At 41.9% G+C, this 18,886-nt stretch overlaps 1 protein-coding gene across 2 annotated transcripts in view; it reads left to right on the top strand.

Moving 5' to 3' along the window:
* Window positions 1–18,886, top strand: part of LOC121277019 (guanine nucleotide-binding protein G(q) subunit alpha-like) — a 259,132-nt gene that overhangs the window by 200,481 nt on the left and 39,765 nt on the right. For both annotated transcript variants that reach the window (XM_041185878.1, XM_041185879.1), the window contains exon 3: window positions 11,597–11,751. In XM_041185878.1, coding sequence (XP_041041812.1) covers window positions 11,597–11,751 — 155 coding nt within the window. The remainder of the gene's footprint in view (window positions 1–11,596; window positions 11,752–18,886) is intronic.

The following is an 18,886-nucleotide window of genomic DNA, read 5'->3' as shown; positions in this document are numbered from 1 at the left end:
GAAGATATCCACCCAATGCAAGAGAAGGTTGAGGAGATTTTGAAAACAGAGACCAGAGAACAAAGAACTTTGAATAATAATTCACAACATCCCTGATTTAGCTAATACATTTGCTCCATTGTATCTATTGCTGAAAGATGGATTTGGTTGGGAGTGATCCGCAGTGTCAAAAAGCATTTGAAGAAGTAAGTACTGATTAGTGATTCTGTTTTGACTTACTATGATCCCAAGAAACAATTGTACAAGAAACAAAAGCGTACTGTGCCTTAACGCAGGGGTTGGGTGTGGTGCTATTTTACGTAATGGAAGACGGCATGGAGAAGCCTGTAGCATATGCTTCACATACTTTAACAAAGTGAGAGCAAAATTTCCCACAAGTTAAGCATTTACGATCATGTATGGTGTTACTAAGTTCCCCAAATTGTTGTATAATAGGAAGTTCACTTTGTTAACTGACCACCAAATCCTTACAATCATATTTGGTTCAAAGAAGGGTGTACCATCCCTGGCAGCAGCATGGCTTCAGAAATAGGTGTTGATTTTGATGGCTCATTAGTACACCATTAAATATCATAAGTTAGCAGATCATGAAAGTGCAGGAGTCCTTTCAAGATTTCCTGTGAAGACTGATTCATTTGTAGCCAATGAGTTAATGGAATGACTTCACATGGACAAATAACACGCCACTGTCTGCTAGAGAAATTAGCAAAGAAATTCGCAAGGAGGTGACGCTCAGTAAAGTGCTCAATTGTGTCATGAATGGCTGGCCTAAAGAGAATGATGAAGAAAAATTTACATGTAGGAATGAATTGTGCGTGAGTCAAGGCTGTCTCCTATGGACTTTAAGAGTCATTATTCTGCCAAGGTTTAGAGAGAGATTGTTCGAGGGACTTCAAGATCACACTGGTATAGTCTGTATGAAGGCAGTAGCAATAAGCAATTTGTGGTAGCCAATGGTAAATAGAGATATTGAAGAGTTGGTGAAAAGTTGAAATGCGTCTCAGAATGAGAAATTATCCAATCAAATTTTTTTTTCCATGATTAAATACAAGGAAACCATGAAAATGAGTACATGTCAATTTCTTAGAAGCGGAAGGGAAAGAGCACCTTGTTTTGATCAATAGTTAAAGCAAGTGGATAAATATAGAGTCTATGCTGTTATGATCCTTGGCCAGATCCCAGGGTATTGGGGAAGGTCTGGTTAGGGACTAGTAACTACTCGTTTTAAAGTAGTTAAAGGTTAAGATTCAAAACACCTGCTTTTGAGAACAAAGTCATAAAATTCCATGGGTATGAACAAACAAAAACAAAATTTACTTTACATGTTTAGAAAGATAAAACAGTTTACAATATGTATCTTATACTCCAACATGCGGAGTAAGTATGAGGTACATGTGAATTAACAGACAAACTGTGGTTGAACACGCCAGAATATAGTGTAAATAACCAATGCAACCAAGACAGAGTCCATAGCTTTCTCAAATCGCCCAGAAGATAGTCTCACTGAGAATCAACCAACCTCACTGAAACTTGATCTTTCTCACGAGGGTTTCCAATCTTCACTTTTGAAGATCCTGCCTTGGAATTCTCTCCAAACGTCTCTCCCACTCGGGTGGCTTTCACAATGGCCTACCTCGGGTTTCAGTCTTACCTTCCGAAGTTCCTTCTTCCTGGATTCCCAAGTGACTCAACACTAGCTCACAAGCATGCTTTCAGACTTATGTCTGTGCCAAGCAGAACACCATTGCTCCAAAGGGGTACCTTTGCCCCAGTGTCTCACAGTATGGACTCAGTCTGCTAACTGCAGCTCTTCCTTTAATTCAGAGTCTATTTTGTTGCTCCCTTCAACAGAGCTTATTTCTGTCCCTGTATCTGCGACACTTCTTGGCTAGCAGACTGCCTCAAACTGACTCCCTGAAGAAGAGTTGTTCATTGACCCTTGAATTGATCTGGGCAACCTATCAAAATACTCCCATCCTTGTTTTAAGGTAGGAACCTCTGTAACAGCATAGGAACATCCTGCACTTTGAAATGTTAGAATTTCTGTAAACTGAAAATTTAACACACAGACATAATGAATTGAATTCATAGCAATGCCCAAATTATTGAGGTTTTGAGAAGTTGGTTTGCAATTTATGGATTTCCAAATGTGTTGGTGTCAGACAGTGGCCCATCTTTTATGTCAAAAGAGTTTGAAATATTTCTGAGTAAGAATGGAGTCAAACACCCTCTAGTACCATCATATCACCCAACATTGAATGGTGCTGCAATAAGAAGTGTACGGATTATGAAGAGGTCTTTGCAGAAGTATTTGCCAGGTGACAAGCTAGACAATGTTTTCCATATTTCTCTTCGACACAGGCTAGACAATTTTCTTTTGTATATAATTGAGACATATCTGGTGAAAATTGGAGGGAGACTCTATCTCATGTAGCTCATTTGCTTGAAAGAGGAAATCTGACAAAGGGAGAATAGGAGAAATTTCCTTTTGTCCAAATTCTTCCTGCAGCCCAAAGTGAAAGGCAGAAAGTAAGTGAAAGGCACAAAGAAACTGAAAATTTGTTAGTATCACAAAATCCACTAGTAGATCAAAGTGAGTCAGGGTCATTGATTAAGACAAATCAGTCAATGTCATAGTCCCAACCATTAAATGGAGTCGGTAGTCCAAGTTCAAATTTTACACAGTCAAGAATTTGAGATATCAAAGTCAAGCAATGGAAGGAGAAAGAAGCCGGATAGGTTAATTGAAGGAATGCAGGGAGGAAGAAGAAAGAAGTTATTCTTTTAATTATCTCTTGTCAAATGATATTTTTTGTTAAACAGATACTGGTGTTATGGACAGGGTTGGGATTGAACCAGAAACCCTTGGATCCTTTCCCTTGCTGTTGCTAATCACTGTGATTGCCCCCTTGAATGTATAGTCAATTTGAATACCAGCAGCAAGCTTTTGTGGGTTTAAATAAAGGGGATAACTTATACATGTATTTGCCTCAAAAGTCTCAATACTATATAAATCACTCAGTACTCACATACGTGCTCAAGAATAAAATATACACTTGTAAACAAAAGAATAGTTCCTAGTTCACATGTCGGGCTTATTGTGGGAAAACAGTCATTGTGGACGGTAAGGAAAGGAGTCTTTTCCAGTCTTGAATTGCAGTTTAGATGAGTTCAAATAGCTGGAGTTGGATATCAAGATTATTGCAGTATTCCTTTGAAGAGACAATTGATCAGCTAGCCATGAAGTTAGGCACTTATGGTTTTCGTATCAGGAGGACAAATTACTCTACAGGTGGACTTGGAGGCTACTACATCTTTAAAAAGCCTCCCAACTTGATTCCTACATCCAAGTTAAAAAAGGCTTCAGTGTTGCTGCCTTAGTCTGCAATGGTATTCTTAGCAGATTGCCCAGGTCTTTCTGGGTCTTCAGATAATGAAGGATTTTGGTATCAGAAGCCAGCTTTGGTTGCATGATCATCTGCTATTGTCTACCAGAATGGCTTAAAGCTGAAAGCCGTTGCTATACAATATTGATAAATGATGAATCCTCATGCCCACTTATGGTTAAAATTGGTTTTCTACAGTTTTCCTTTGTTAAATTACAAAACTTGGAAAAATGGAGTCTGGAAGTCCATTGATTCTGAGTTTGGAGTAAATTTCAAACAATGCCAGATGTGAATTCCAGAGAGCAGCATTGTCTGGGCATGTCCATTCAAGTGGGTGTTTCTTCTCTCTCTCTCTCTTCTCTTTCCCGCCCCCCCCCCCCCCTCCTCCCCAACAAGATAATTCAATTAGGAACTTTCCAGAAGCTCGAGACAGTCTGTTGAAGTAAGTTTACCTGACCATTGGCCATTTTAGTCACCTTGTTGGGGTCCATATATGTAAAAAAAAACAGTTCCAGAAGCTTCCATACAAACACAGTCCATGTTTAAAGTTATGAATAGGGCATGCTTTCACTGGACATGACACTGCTGTAAAGGGAAAACATATCTTCTACATGTAAATTACTCTCACAGTATCGGTCATATGTTTTGGCTGTGGTTCCAGTAAAAACAAGGATGTGACCCAACTCTTAAATCTTCAGATATTTTTGGTATTGACTTAATCATATTTTGTTCAGGGAACTTATGTAAATGTACCATTTTACATTTTAATGTACAAGTTTTTAAAGTAGAGAGGCGGTCTAGTACATTGGTTTGCAAAATTAAAGCATATGGGATAGAAGGTAATATACATGGCATGGATTAAGGATTGGTTAACCGACAGAAAACAGCGTAGGAATGAATAGGTTATTCTCGTTGGCAGGTGTGGTTAGTGGGGTACCATTAGGGCCAGCTGTTCACAATATATCAATGATTTGGATGTGGGGACCAAATGTAGTATTTCCAAGTTCACTGATGACACAAAGCTAGATGGGAATGTGTGCTGTGAGAAAGATGCAGAGCAGATTTAGTGACTGGGGAAGAACATAGCAGATGGAATACAGTCAGCTTGATGGGCTGACTAGCTTACTCCTGCTCTTATGTTCCGATGTCATATTACCCTCTCTGCTGCCCTCTGTGCTGGAGAGTTGTAAATAAAGTTAGTTCAATAATGGCTGCCTGCAGCTAAGCATGTGTTGGTCTTACTCAGTGCAATACACAACAAAATTAATGGGCAATTTTATGAAAAAAAGTAAAATACAAAACTGCATATGTGGGATTTGAAAAAAATTCACATACAACAACATAATTATATTGTGTTTCAAGGTCTGTTACTGGCTTTAGATAGTTAACATATGTGCAGTTGTGATTGTTTGAAATTTAGGAGTGGGGGGAGCTGACTTGATTGACTCTGTTAATTCAAATTCTTCCTGTTTTTCCCTCAAAGCAAAGTTTGAGTTCACGTGGTTCGAGTGGAAATCATGGCCCCCTGGTGTCTGCCCAGTTATCTGATCGAATTGTTCACGTTAAGACTAAATTATTTCAATTATCCATCAAAAAAGATTTAGCAATTTTACCGTATTAATATTTTCAATTGATGACTTTGATTACAGTTGATATGCTTTAGTTTGTTCTAGCAGCACTTGCCTCCTTAACTACATTTTTAATTTCTGACATTGTGACACATTTTGTGTCAGAAATGAAGCATATTCAAACACTTAAAATGTTTTTCTTACAGAAATCTGACTTCATTATTGACCATGACATTGATTTTCCTTTGACACCAAACCTACTTTGTCGAGAGTAGAGGACTTCACTTCGCAGTTGACTGTCCTATCCCTGACATGAGTAGCAAAACCATGAGTTCCGCCACCCTGTACTGATCTGTCTCGTTTTGAGTACAAGGAAATATGGATTTTTTAAAATAAGATGTGATTATACTATCTGTTTCATGACTTGTGTACAATATATTTTGCTGAAAGCAATTCATTTGTTTGAATTCATTCAGCATGTTGGGATTGTTAGTATTTTTAATTTTATTTGTTCACGGGGTGTGGGTCAGCATTTATTGCCCATCCCTAATTGTCCTTGAGAAGGTGGTGGTGAGCCACCTTCTTGAACCACTTTAGTCCATGTGTTGTAGATACACCCACACTGCTGTTAGGGAGGGAGTTCCAGGATTTTGATCCAGCGACAGTGAAGGAATAACGATATAGTTCCAAGTCAAGATGCTGTGTGGCTAGGAGGGGTACTTGCAGGTCATGGTGTTCCCATGTATCTGCTGCCCTTGTCCTTCTAGTTGGTAGAGGTTACAGGTTTGGAAGGTACTGTCAAAGGAGCCTTGATGAGCTACTGCAGAGTATTTTCTAGATGGCACACTCTGCTGCCATTGTGCATCAGTGGTGGAGGGAGTGAATGTTTAAGGTACTAGATGGGGTGCCAATCAAGTGGGCTGCTTTGCCCTGGATGGTGTCAAGCTTCTTGAGTATTGTTGGAGCTGCACTCATCCAGGCAAGTGGGGAGTATTCCATCACACTCCTGACTTGTGCCTTGGTGGACAGGGTTTGGGGAGTTAGGAGTTGAGTTACTCGCCACAGAATTCCTAGCCTCTGACCTACTCTTGTAGCTACAGTATATGTACGGCTGGTTCAGTTTAGTTTCTGGTCAATGGTAACCCCCAGGCTGTTGTTGCTGGGGGATTCGGTGATAGTAATGCCACTGAATGTCATTGGGAGATGGTTAGATTCTCCCTTGTTGGAATTGGTCATTGCCTGGCATTTGTGTGGTGCAAATGGTACTTGCCACTTATCAGCCCAAGCCTGAATGACTTCCAAGTCTTGCTGTATCTGGACACTGCTTCAGTAAGGAGTCGCTAAAGGTTCTGAACACTGTGCGATTATCAGCAAACATCCTCACTTCTGATCTTATAATGGAGGGAAGGCCATTGATGAAGGAGCTATCTATGGTTGGGCCAGGATACTACCTGAGGAAGTCTTGCAGTGATGTCCCTGGACTGAGATGATTGATCACAACTATTTTCCTTTGTGCTAGGTATGGCTGCAACCTGTGGAGAGTTTACACACGGATTCCCATTAACTTCAGTTTTGCTAGGGCTCCTTGATGCCACTGTTGTAAAAGGTTAGACCACTCAAGTCTGAGAGTTCCAGTAAGCAAGGATTTATTCAAGCATATGCTGGAAGCAGATCATCCTGGTTGCTTTTCCAAGGACCTTTGACAATACAAAGTTTGTGTCACAATTTTATAGCCCTTGGTTCTCACATAGCAAAACACCATGTGGTACAACCCCCATCACCCACCACCCATCACCGACAGTGCCTTAACACATACATCACCTAATCAAGAATCGGGGTACTTCATTCTGACGATGTTCCCTGTTATCTCAACAGTTTCAGCATTTGGCCTCAGCAGGGATATGTTCATGGTTGGGGTTTAATGACTCCCTGTCTGTTTCCTTGTCTCCTTAACCCCTTGTTTGCCCAAGCTGTGAAGGCCATTATGTTTATTGCTTGTGATTCTTAGCCAGTTCTCATATTATTGACTCTATTTCCTATCATACCTCGAAAGAGCTCTCATAACTACTCTTATCTATTTTTAAAGTTGTTAATGCACAGTTTAATATCAGTTTTAATATTGAATTATTTCAATATCCACTTCACTACACTTAGTCAAATGCTGCCTTGATGTCAAGGACAGTCACTCTCACCTCACCTCGAGAGTTCAGCTCTTCCGTCCATGTTTGGACCAAGGACTCTAATGAGGTCAGGAGCGGAACCCAAATTGAGCATCAGTGAGCAGGTTATTGCTGAGCAAGTGCCACTTAAATAGTACTGTCGACAACATCTTCCATCACTTTGCTGAGGATCAAGAGTAGACTGATGGGGTGGTAATTGGCCGGGTTGGAATTGTCCTGCTTTTTGTGCACAGGAACTACTTGGACAATTTTCCACATTGCTGGTTAGTTGCCAGTGTGGTGGATGTACAGGAAATGCTTGGCTGGTGGCATGGCTGGTTCAGGAGTACAAGTCTTCAGTATTATTGCCAGAATGTTGTCAGGACCCATAACCTTTGAGGTATCCAGTAGCTTCAAACATTTCTTGATATCGTGTGGAGTGAATTAAATTAGCTGAAGAATGGCATCTGTGATGTTGGGGACCTCCAGAGGAGGCCGAAATGGACCATCCACTTGGCACTTCTAGCTGAAGGTGGTTGTAAATGCTTCAGCCTTATCTTTTGCACTGATGTGCTGGGCTCCCCCATTATTGAGGATGGGGATATTTGTGGGGCCGCCTCCTCCAGTGAGTTGTTCAATTGTTCACCACTATTCACGACTGGATGTGACAGGCCTGCAGAGCTTGAATCTGATCCATTGGTTGTGAGATCCCTTTGCTCTATCTGTTGCATGCTGCTTTCCCTGTTTGGCATGCAAGAGTTGTCCTGCATTATAACTTCACCAGGTTGACGCATCATTTTTAGGTATGCCTGTTGTTGCTCCTGGTATGCCCTCCTGCACTCTTCTTTGAAGCAGGGTTGATCCCTTGGCTTGATGGTAACAGTAGAGTGAAGGATATGCTAGGCCATGAGGTTACAAATTGTGGTTGAATACAATTCTGTGGCTGCTGATGGTTCATAGCGCCTCATGTTTGCTCAGTTTTGATCTGCTAGATCTGTTCAAAATCCATTTAGCACGGTGGTAGTGGCACACAACAGGGTGGAGAGTATCCTCAATCTGAAGACAGGACTTTGACTCCATGAGGACTGTGTGGTGGTCCCTCTGATGATGTAATAGGCTGCTACATCTGCAGCAGGAAGATTGGCAAGGACAAGGTCAAATAACTTTATCTCTCTAGTTGGTTCCATCGCCACCTTTCTCAGACCCCAGCCTAGCAGCAATGTCCTTTAGGACTCAGCCAGCTTGGTTAGTGGTGGTACTACTGAACCAATCTTGGTTATAAATGTTTAAGTTCCCCACCCAAAATACACTTGTGCCCTTGCCACCTGCAGTGCTTCTTCCAGTTGGTGCTCAACATCGTGGAAGTTTCCTTGCCCATGTTTGACTTGATGCCATGGGACTTCATGGAGTCTGGAGTCAATATTGAGGACTTTCAGGGCAACTCCCTCCCAACTGTATACCACTGTGCCATCACCTCTGATGGGTTTCCTGTTGGTGGGACAGGGCATACTCAGATATTGTGATGGTAGTGTTTAAGACATTGTAAGGTATGATTCCATGAGTGTGACTATGTCAGGCTGTTGCTTGATAGTCTAGGGGAGCTCTTCCAATAAACCCCCATATGTTAGTAAGGAGGACTTTGCAGGGCCAACAGGGTTGGGTTTTCCTTTGTCATTTATTTGCTTCCCAAATACCCTGGATCTCAAACTTTGTCAAAATTTAACAAAAAGTTACTGGCTGCTAACCAGATCATACCAGAAACTTGGGGGTCTGGTCCAGGATTGTAACAAGGGAAAGAAGCTGGTGTAAGGGAGTAACCCACTGATATTTACCATGAAACCATAGCCAGAAATTCCCTGCACCACATGGACTGCAGCAATTCAAGAAGGCAGCTCACCACCACCACCACCACCTCAAGGGCAAATAGGGATGGGCCATAAATGCAGGCCTAGCTGGTGAAGCCCACATCCCTTGAGTAAGTTTTTAAAAATCAGGATTCCCTAGTTGATGTGACTTTTTATAAGCCCCATCTCCTTCTCAGTTACCTTTTGAGCTCTGTTTCTGTATGCAGGTGATAACTTTGAAATGGGGGCCTTAGGCAGAGCTGAACTGTTCTTGTGCCTCACATGTCAAAACCAGCTGGTACCAGCTGATTTCCCTGAGCCAAAGAGAGAGATTGTGCAAAAGCAGTGGACTTAGTGTTTGGAGCACTTCTCACAGGGGACATCATCTGAAATTGAGCTCAGCACCAACATTTCTATACCACTCCATGAGCTTGGGCTCAATGAAGAAGAGCGTTCATCTAAATTACAGGAGGAGGCCATTCAGGTCCCCATGCTGGCACTCTTTCCTGTAACCCTACTCTCACAGATCCTTTTATGGTCCTGCTTTTTGAATATTTATTCCTTTCCCTTTTTAAATTGTTTTTAGTCTGCCTAAGTAGGTACATGTTGTGAAGGATCCCGTGATGCAATAGGCTTCAGTTCAAGAATCTTCCTCCCCCCTTTTCCTTTTGGTTCCTCCAGTGAGATCCTTGGTATTTGTTTCCGATAGGGATACCAATGGAAAGGCACCAGATTTCACTCACTCTTTCACAGGTTGCTCCTCGCTCAGTGCCTCTAACACTCAGCATGTTGCTGGTGCTGTTCCTGACTTCTCAGGAAACCCCACCTCCAATCCCCTGATTCCCCCCATGCCATCTCTTTCTGTCCCCGAGCCCCAGTCTCCACCTCTCTGCGAAACCCCCTTTCCCATTCTCCACCTTTTCCCAGCCAACCTAGCACTGAGCAGAAGCCATTGGTCAGCTCATTGGAAAAGCCTGGAAAAGGAATTTATTTAAAATTAATGTAGTACAACTTCACTCTGACTCCTGATACCCCAGGCTTTCAATTTATGCAATGGGACTTGCTGGAAATAAATGATGTGCGAATGACGCATCCGTTATTACTGTGTAAATTGGCCAGTATCTTGTGGCAAGGAAGAGATACCACAAGTTGCTGGAAATGTTGCACAACTCCACTGTAAGCTTCACACACACATTATTTCACCCCTAACCTTCCTGTGTTTCATGTAAATGACACATTTTCACATTAATTGGCCTTTAAACTCGCCACACACAGTTTGTGCAGTAATTACTCGGGCAAGTACCCTTCTAACTACATGAAAGCTAAGAAATAAGAGCAGGAATAGGCCATACGGCCCCTCGACACTGCTCCACCGTGGAATATAATATGTCTGATCTTCTATCTCAACTCAACTTTCTTGCTCACTCCCCATATCCCTGATTCCCTGAGAGTATAAAATTCTTTCTGTCCCAGCCTTGAATATATTCAACAGTGGAGTATCCAAATCCCTCTGGGATACAGAATTCCAAAGATTCACAACTCTCTGAGTGAAGAAATTATTTTCATCTCAGTCCTAAATGATTGACCCCTTATCTTGACACTGTGTCCTTGTGTTCTCGATTTCGCAGCAAGGGGAAATGCGCTCTAATTGTCTACCCTGTGTCCAGTCCCTTCAGAGTCTTGTATGTTTCAATGAGATTGCCTCACTTTCTTCTAAACCCCAGAAAGCCAATTTACTCAGCCTCTCATCACAGAGGAACTAATCTCGTGAATCTTAAGTGTACTATCTCCAAGACAAGTTATCCTTCTTTAATTATGGAGATCAAAATGTCTTACAGTATTCAGGTGTGGTCTCAGCAAAGCTCTGTACAATTGTAGCAACAATTCATTACTTTTGTACTCCAGGCCCCTTACAACACAGACCAACAATGTTCTTTGTACAAGCACACCCAAGTCTCTCTGTACGTCTGCATTTAAAAGTTTCGTGCCTTTGAAAAACTTCTGATTTTTATCCCAACTACACAAGTGAATAACCTCAAATTTCCAGATTATTATTCTCCATCTGTCACCTTGTTACCCACTCACTTGTCTATATCTCTTTGTAGCTTCTGTTTATTTTTTCAATCCTTAAATCTTATCGATGAAGCAATGTCCCAGATGCCCTGTTGTACTTGCTATGCCATTATCTATTTGCAATTCTAGCAACTTACAGGGCAAAGAGTTTTTGATCTGAAGGGTTCCGGGGCAAGCCTAACTACCTAGGCATGCTACGAGATGCCCTGTGCCAGTAAATTCCAGCTCGGTAGTTATTTACAGCACCAGCAGCTGGTAATTTAAAACATTGATCTCCTGGGCCGCGAGAGTTTATGTTCAAGATAGGTATCACTGATTTCGGGAAGCTCAGGCATTATAGGAGGGTTAGGAACCCTGTGCACTCCCTAGTATGTAGGCTGACTAGGGCTGAGGATCAGTTCCTCAGCTTATCCTGATGATCAAAGAATGCAGGTCATGCAAGAAGAATTTAAAAGAGCAATAATGGGGCATATGTGTATGCTTGGTCATATATTTGGAAATATTTACAATGGGAAACGGATCGTACAAAACCTTAAAACTGAGGAATTTCTTTTTCTTCTTCACAGGCACATGCACAGTTAATTCGTGATATTGATGTAGAAAAGGTAACAACATTTGATAACCCTTATGTGGAAGCAATAAAATGTTTATGGATTGATCCAGGCATCCAGGAGTCCTATGACAGACGGAGAGAGTACCAACTATCTGATTCCACTAAATAGTAAGTTTAAAAATCTAATTCACTTAATTTGTTTATAAACAGTTGATATTTCTGAGCCAAGATATGAGCAAAAGTTCATGTTCCATAGAAAGAAATATCATTTTTGGTTAAGAAACTCCTTTGTATTTAAGATAAACTTTTAATTTGATGCACCGATATGTGATGCACTCTGTGCCACGAAGGAAAATAAAAAGAGTGCAAATGATGAAACTGAAATTTTAGAATATAAATTTTCTGGTGACCAGTTAAATTCATAACTTCATATTATCTGCCTGCTCTGGTTAATGGTATGACTAAAGTTCATAGCCACGTTTCATAATCCCACTTCAAGCGCCACTGACCCCTCATCCCCAAGACATGTAAGCAAAATATGGAATCAGGATTGGTAAAACATCTTAATATACTCTTGCTACATTTTTAGTTCCCATTCCAAACACACAAAACTGAAAGTACATGTATATGTCAGTTCACAGACATTACTCAGTGGAATAATCTATAATTTCTTTGGAGCGAATTTTATGCATACCCTATTAAAATAAGAGAAGACTCGGGAAAAAGAACAGAACATAATTCTACTTTGGAAACTTAGTAGTAGCATTGAGCATTCCTAGGCCACGTATAGCTTGCATTGGATGAAGATTAAAGTTTCATGTCGTTTGCTCCAACAGAGGACTGAAGACTTCGTCAAAAATATGGAACTTCAGGGAGCATTTGAAATATAAAAAAAAGGATAACGTTTAGGAATGAGGTTGCAAAAAGTATGGTTGAAGTGACTTTGCGTTCTCCCACTAATTGAACAGATTTGTTGCACAGAAGGCCAGAGTTGGAGGACACAAGTTCGTGGACTTTTAGATCTGGATAAGGAAGTTTAAATTCAATGAAACTGGAGTAAGGCAGGCATTGTATTTCAGTGGATATGGGGATGATGGACCAAGTGATCACTGAAATTCAAATCAAGAGAACTGTGAAATTTTTAATTTTGGTAGGAAGAGATTTCTACCAAATGTGGAGAGGCAATAGAAACTAAATGGTATAACTTTAATGGCTATGCAGGCCCAGAGAGACTGAGGGGTATACAAGTCTTTGAAGATGGCAGTGCAAATTGAGAATGTTTTTTTAAAAAAAAGCACAAGGAGCCTTTTATACAGGCGCAAAATATGAAAGTAAGAAAGTTATATGGAGACACTAGAGAAACTGGGGCTGTTCTCCTTAGAGTAGTGAAGGCTTAGGGAAGATTTGATGCAGGTGTTCAAACTCATGATGGGCTTTTGAGAATAACTAAGGAGAAGCTGTCAGCAACCAAAAGAGTCAAATTTAAAGTAATTGGTAAAAAAAAAATACCCAGAGGTGGCATGAGGAAATAGAAGTAGTGTTTATGCAGCACGTTGTTATGATCTGGAATGCACTGTCTGAAAAGGAAGCAGATTCAGGATAATTTTCAGTAGATGGTTAGGTCATTGAAGGAGGAAAGTTGCTGGACTGTGGGAAAGAGCAGAGTACTGGGATTAATTTGATAGCTTTTTCAAAGAGACAACATGGTCTGAATGGCTTATTTCGATATTGTGTCATTCTACGTTTCTATGATTCTATCCTTGAAGTGTAGAATCATAGAATGGTTATAGCATGGAAGAAGGCTATTTGGCCGGTCTTGACTGTGCCAGATCTCTTAAGTGTTACTCAGCTAACCCCACTCCCCTGTCTTTTCCCCATAGTCCTGCAATTTTTTTTATTTTAAGATGATTTTCCAATTCCCTTTTGAAAGCCATGATCGAACCTACCTCCACTACACTGACAGTATTTTCCGGATTGGCGTCTTCTGGTTCTTGCCCATTCTGCCAATGAAAAGTTATTCCAATCTGCTCTGTCCAGACCCTTCATGATTTTGAGTACCTCTAACAAATCTCCTGTAAACTTGCTCTTCTTTAAAGAGAATAGCAACAGCTTCTCCAATCTATCCAGGGGCTTAAAGTCACTCATCCTGGGAGACATTCTTGTGATTTTTTTCTGTACATTCTCCAATGTCTTCACATCCTGTGTGCCAGTTTAGACTTCGGCTGACTAAGGCAAAGAGTATTTGAGGACCAGGATCTCAAGCCTGAGACGAAGGTCATGGTAGTAGTGATCCCCACGCTTCTATATACTTCAGAGACTTAGACAATCTACAGCAGACATCTCAAAGCACTGGAAAAGTACCACCAGAGATGCCTTCACAAAATCCTAAAAACCTGGTAGCAAGAAAGGCAGTTCAACAGCAGCACCTTCTCCCAATCCAACATGTCTAGCATCAAGGCGCTGATCACTTAAAACCCTGCTGGCCAGTATATGTTGTTCATGTGCTTAACACCAGATTCCTGAGACAGCTGCTCTGCTCAGAACTCGGTTGTGGCAAGAGACTCACCGGAGGACAAGGGAAATGTTTTGGGGAAGCTTTCAAAGCATACCTGAACAGGTCAAACATTCCCGCTAACTCATGGGAGACCCTGGTTTGTGACCGACCAAAATGGAGAAGGTTCATTCAGGAAGGCACCGAACAGATCGAGATTCTTTGTCGGGAGCACACAGAGGTGAAGTCGAGGAATCAGCGAGCACACCAACCTCCCAACAACTTAGCTACCAGATCCTCCACACACCACTTGCCTCGCATGAATCTTAAGATTGCACATTGAACTTATCAGCCAACTCAAAACCCATAAAACCAGAATGGAAGCAAGTCACCATGGATCCTGAGCTGAGGAATTGCCTAAGAAGGAGATACCCTTTCTAAAGTGTGGTGTCCAGAATTGGACACAATACTCCAGCTGAGGCTGGAACAGCGATTTTTAAAGGCCCATCATAACTTCCTTGCTTTTGTAAAGCTCAGGATCCCATATGTCTCATGAACTCCTTTCTCAACCTGTCTTCAATGATTTGTGCATTTATACACCCAGGTCCTTTAGCTCCTGCACCCCTTTAGTATTGGATCAATTATTTTATGTTGCCTCTCCTTTTTCTCCCTAGTAAATTGAATCACTTCACACTTCTGCATTGAATTTCATCATTGCATCATTTGACTTATTGTCAAATAGGCAACCTGGCAGGACAGTTAGTCATGGGGATAAAGGAAACAATAGGAGTGTTGGCAGTATGCGTATGGAAACTGACTGTCTACAGATGATACTGAAATGATATTTGAAATTAGTGATAGCTGTAAATGAATCTCACTAACTTCAGTCAATTTTACATCACTTTTTGAAGAATGAGAAACAAGAAATTGGTCCCCAAATTTAGCAGACAGTGCCACCTACTGAGTAGTGACTTCAGCTTGATACACTCAAGACTTGTCTCATTCAATTGTAATAATGCTCTTTCTAATTTTTGATTTAGCCAGTTTGCTGGAACAGGAAGGATTTATGCTATGGTGCTATCTACCCATACGTCACCTCGAGCACGAATACTACGTCAGATTTTAAGCAATTACCTGTTGGAAGGAGGGGCATTGATAGCTTGATTTGCTTATTCTCATTCTATATTCTGCTCCTTTTACAAAAGGGAGGGAAGCTTGAAGCTGTAGATCTCCCTGTAACAAATGTTGCCATTTTTGCTGCTTTTAATGAAAGCTTTTTAGCCTAATCTTTTTCAAGGGTGTTTCTATTTACTTTTATTTCAATATATGTTGTAATACTGCACATCAACCCCAGCTGGTTCATAAAACCAAAAAAACTGCGGATGCTGGAAATCCAAAACAAAAACAGAATTACCTGGAAAAACTCAGCAGGTCTGGCAGCATCGGCGGAGAAGAAAAGAGTTGACGTTTCGAGTCCTCATGACCCTTCGACAGAACTTGAGTTGCCCAACCTCGGACGGCCCGCTTCTATCTCCTACCCAAAATCCACAAACAGAACTGCCCCGGTAGACCGATCGTCTCAGCTTGCTCCTGCCCCACAGAACTCATTTCTCGTTATCTTGACTCCCTTCTCTCTCCCCTTGTCCAGTCCCTTCCCACCTACATCCGTGATTCCTCTGACACCTTACGTCACATCAACAATTTCCAGTTCCCTGGCCCCTACCGCTTCCTCTTCACCATGGACGTCCAATCCCTCTACACCTCCATCCCCCACCAGGATGGTCTGAGGGCCCTTAGCTTCTTCCTCGAACAGAGGCCTGAACAATCCCCATCCACCACTACTCTCCTCCGTCTGGCTGAACTTGTTCTCACGCTGAACAATTTCTCCTTCAACTCCTCTCACTTCCTCCAAATAAAAGGTGTGGCTATGGGTACCCGCATGGGCCCCAGCTATGCCTGTCTCTTTATGGGGTATGTGGAACATTCCTTGTTGCAGTCCTACTCCGGCCGCCTTCCACAACTCTTTCTCCGGTACATCGATGATTATTTCGGTGCTGCTTCATGCTCTCGTCAGGACTTGGAAAAATTTAATAATTTTGCTTCCAATCTCCACCCCTCCATCATTTTCATGTGGTCCATCTCTGACACTTCCCTTCCCTTCCTTGACCTCTCTGTCTCAATCTCTGGTGATAGACTGTCCACCAATATCCATTACAAACCCACCGACACCCACAGCTATCTCGACTACAGCTCCTCACACCCCACTTCCTGTAAGGACTCCATCCCATTCTCTCAGTTCCTTCGCCTCCGTCGCATCTGTTCCGATGATGCTACATTCAAAAACAGTTCCTCTGACATGTCCTCCTTCTTCCTTAACCGAGGTTTTCCACCCACGGTCGTTGACAGGGCCCTCAACCGTGTCCGGCCCATCTCCCGCGCATCCGCCCTCACTCCTTCTCCTCCCTCCCAGAAACATGATAGGGTCCCCCTTGTCCTCACTTATCACCCCACCAGCCTCCGCATTCAAAGGATCATCCTCCGCCATTTCCGCCAACTCCAGCATGATGCCACTACCAAACACATCTTCCCTTCGCCCCCCTTATCGGCATTCCGTAGGGATCGCTCCCTCCGGGACACCCTGGTCCACTCCTCCATCACCCCCTACTCCTCAACCCCCTCCTATGGCACAACCCCTTGCCCACGCAAAAGATGCAACACCTGCCCCTTCACTTCCTCTCTCCTCACCGTCCAAGGACCCAAACACTCCTTTCAAGTGAAGCAGCATTTCACTTGCATTTCCCCCAACTTAGTCTACTGCATTCGTTGCTCCCAATGTGGTCTCCTCTACATTGGAGAGACCAAACGTAAACTGGGCGACCGCTTTGCAGAACACCTGCGGTCTGTCCGCAAGAATGACCCAAACCTCCCTGTCGCTTGCCATTTTAACACTCCACCCTGCTCTCTTGCCCACATGTCTGTCCTTGGCTTGCTGCATTGTTCCAGTGAAGCCCAACGCAAACTGGAGGAACAACACCTCATCTTCCGACTAGGGACTTTACAGCCTTCCGGACTGAATATTGAATTCAACAACTTTAGGTCGTGAGTCCCCTCCCCCATCCCCACCCCCCTTCTGTTTCCCCCTTTTTTTTTTCCCAATAAATTATAAAGATTTTCCTTTTCCCACCTATTTCCATTATATAAAATAAAAAAAAAACCCACTAGAGCTATACCTTGAGTGCCCTACCATCCATTCTTAATTAGCACATTCGTTTAGATAATATCACCAACTTTAACTTTAACACCTATGTGTTCTATTGTACTATTGTTGTTGACATCTTTTGATGATCTGCTTCTATCACTGCTTGTTTGTCGCTACAACCACACCAACCCCCTCCACCTCTCTGTCTCTCTATCTCTCCGCCCCCCACACACACACCTTAAACCAGCTTATATTTCAGCTCTTTCCTGGACTCGAACTCAAGTTCTGTCGAAGGGTCATGAGGACTCGAAACGTCAACTCTTTTCTTCTCCGCCGATGCTGCCAGACCTGCTGAGTTTTTCCAGGTAATTCTGTTTTTGTTCCAGCTGGTTCATGTTTCCTTTGAAGTGACTGATGCAGTGATGTCTCATCAATTAGTATTACACATTTAAGTTGTTAAACAGGGTTAAGCTGCTGTTGTAGACAACAAAGAGTTGCATTCTACTAAGCCTAGTCACCTTTGAAATGGTGGACTCGACAGAATAGTAGCGCTCTTCTGTTGAAAAATATTTACTTGTAGAAATTATTGGCAAAACTGTGATGTTAGTGCATTTAATATTGGTGAGAATTGCTACGTTTTAAAAATGGCTCTACATAATTGTATTTGGATTCTAATGACCCAGCTTCTTTGGAAATTAGGGTAGTGGCTTCCCCAGTAGATTACGTACAGGAAATGCATTGGCAAAATTTGTAATAACATCAAATGTAGCAATGAGGAACTAGTTAACAGCAGAAAAATAAGCAATCAAGTTTGACTTTTCAAAACTACCCTTCGTGAACCAATGATTACCACAAAATGAGATTGCTCAAATAATGTTAATATTGATTTCAGTGATTTTATTTTTCTTAATTCAGGTCAGCGTATAGATCTAGGATTAGCATTTATAATACACAAATTGCAGAGTTTTAAAAAATTCATCGAAGTTACGCATAAAGTCGGTTGCTTAATGTTAGAACTGCCCGCCTGGGCTTTCAGTTGAAGACTTCATTTGGGCCTTAACTTTTGGGGATTCCCAGCTAGTGTAGAGGAATTGTGTTGTGCATGATGCATGATAGGAGTTGTAGTTTGCACCGTGAGCTGTGGAACAGCAATGCCCAGAGTGTGCTGTGAGAACCAATAAATTAAAAATATATATAAATAAGAGGCATGAATGCAGGGGAAAATGTCAAAAAGAAAAAGATTCACAATTAATTCCCAAGCTAACAGTGTCGTTTGGGATATTGGTTTCTCACTCAAGGGCACTGATGATTGCCTTCATTGACATTGGGAAACATGAGCCTGGTCTGATAATAGAGAATGACGATGAATTCAGGTGCAATGAGAGACTCAACAGTGGGAAAATCTCCTGACAAAGTACCCCACGAGCGACAGCTTCATCAAGAACTAGGCATCCACCTTGGGAAGGGAGGGAGAGAGAACTTGTTCTGATCATGTAAATAACAAAAGTAGGTAAGGAAGGAAGGGATCAACAAAAAATTTACTCATGTTAAGAATCCAATTCAAATCCATCTTGGGAGATAAAGCAGGAAAATAAATGTTTTATTATATAAAC

Source organism: Carcharodon carcharias, chromosome 4 (genome assembly GCF_017639515.1).
Source record: "Carcharodon carcharias isolate sCarCar2 chromosome 4, sCarCar2.pri, whole genome shotgun sequence".
NCBI classification, from domain to species: domain Eukaryota; kingdom Metazoa; phylum Chordata; class Chondrichthyes; order Lamniformes; family Lamnidae; genus Carcharodon; species Carcharodon carcharias.
This window is presented reverse-complemented; position numbering and strand designations above follow the sequence as displayed.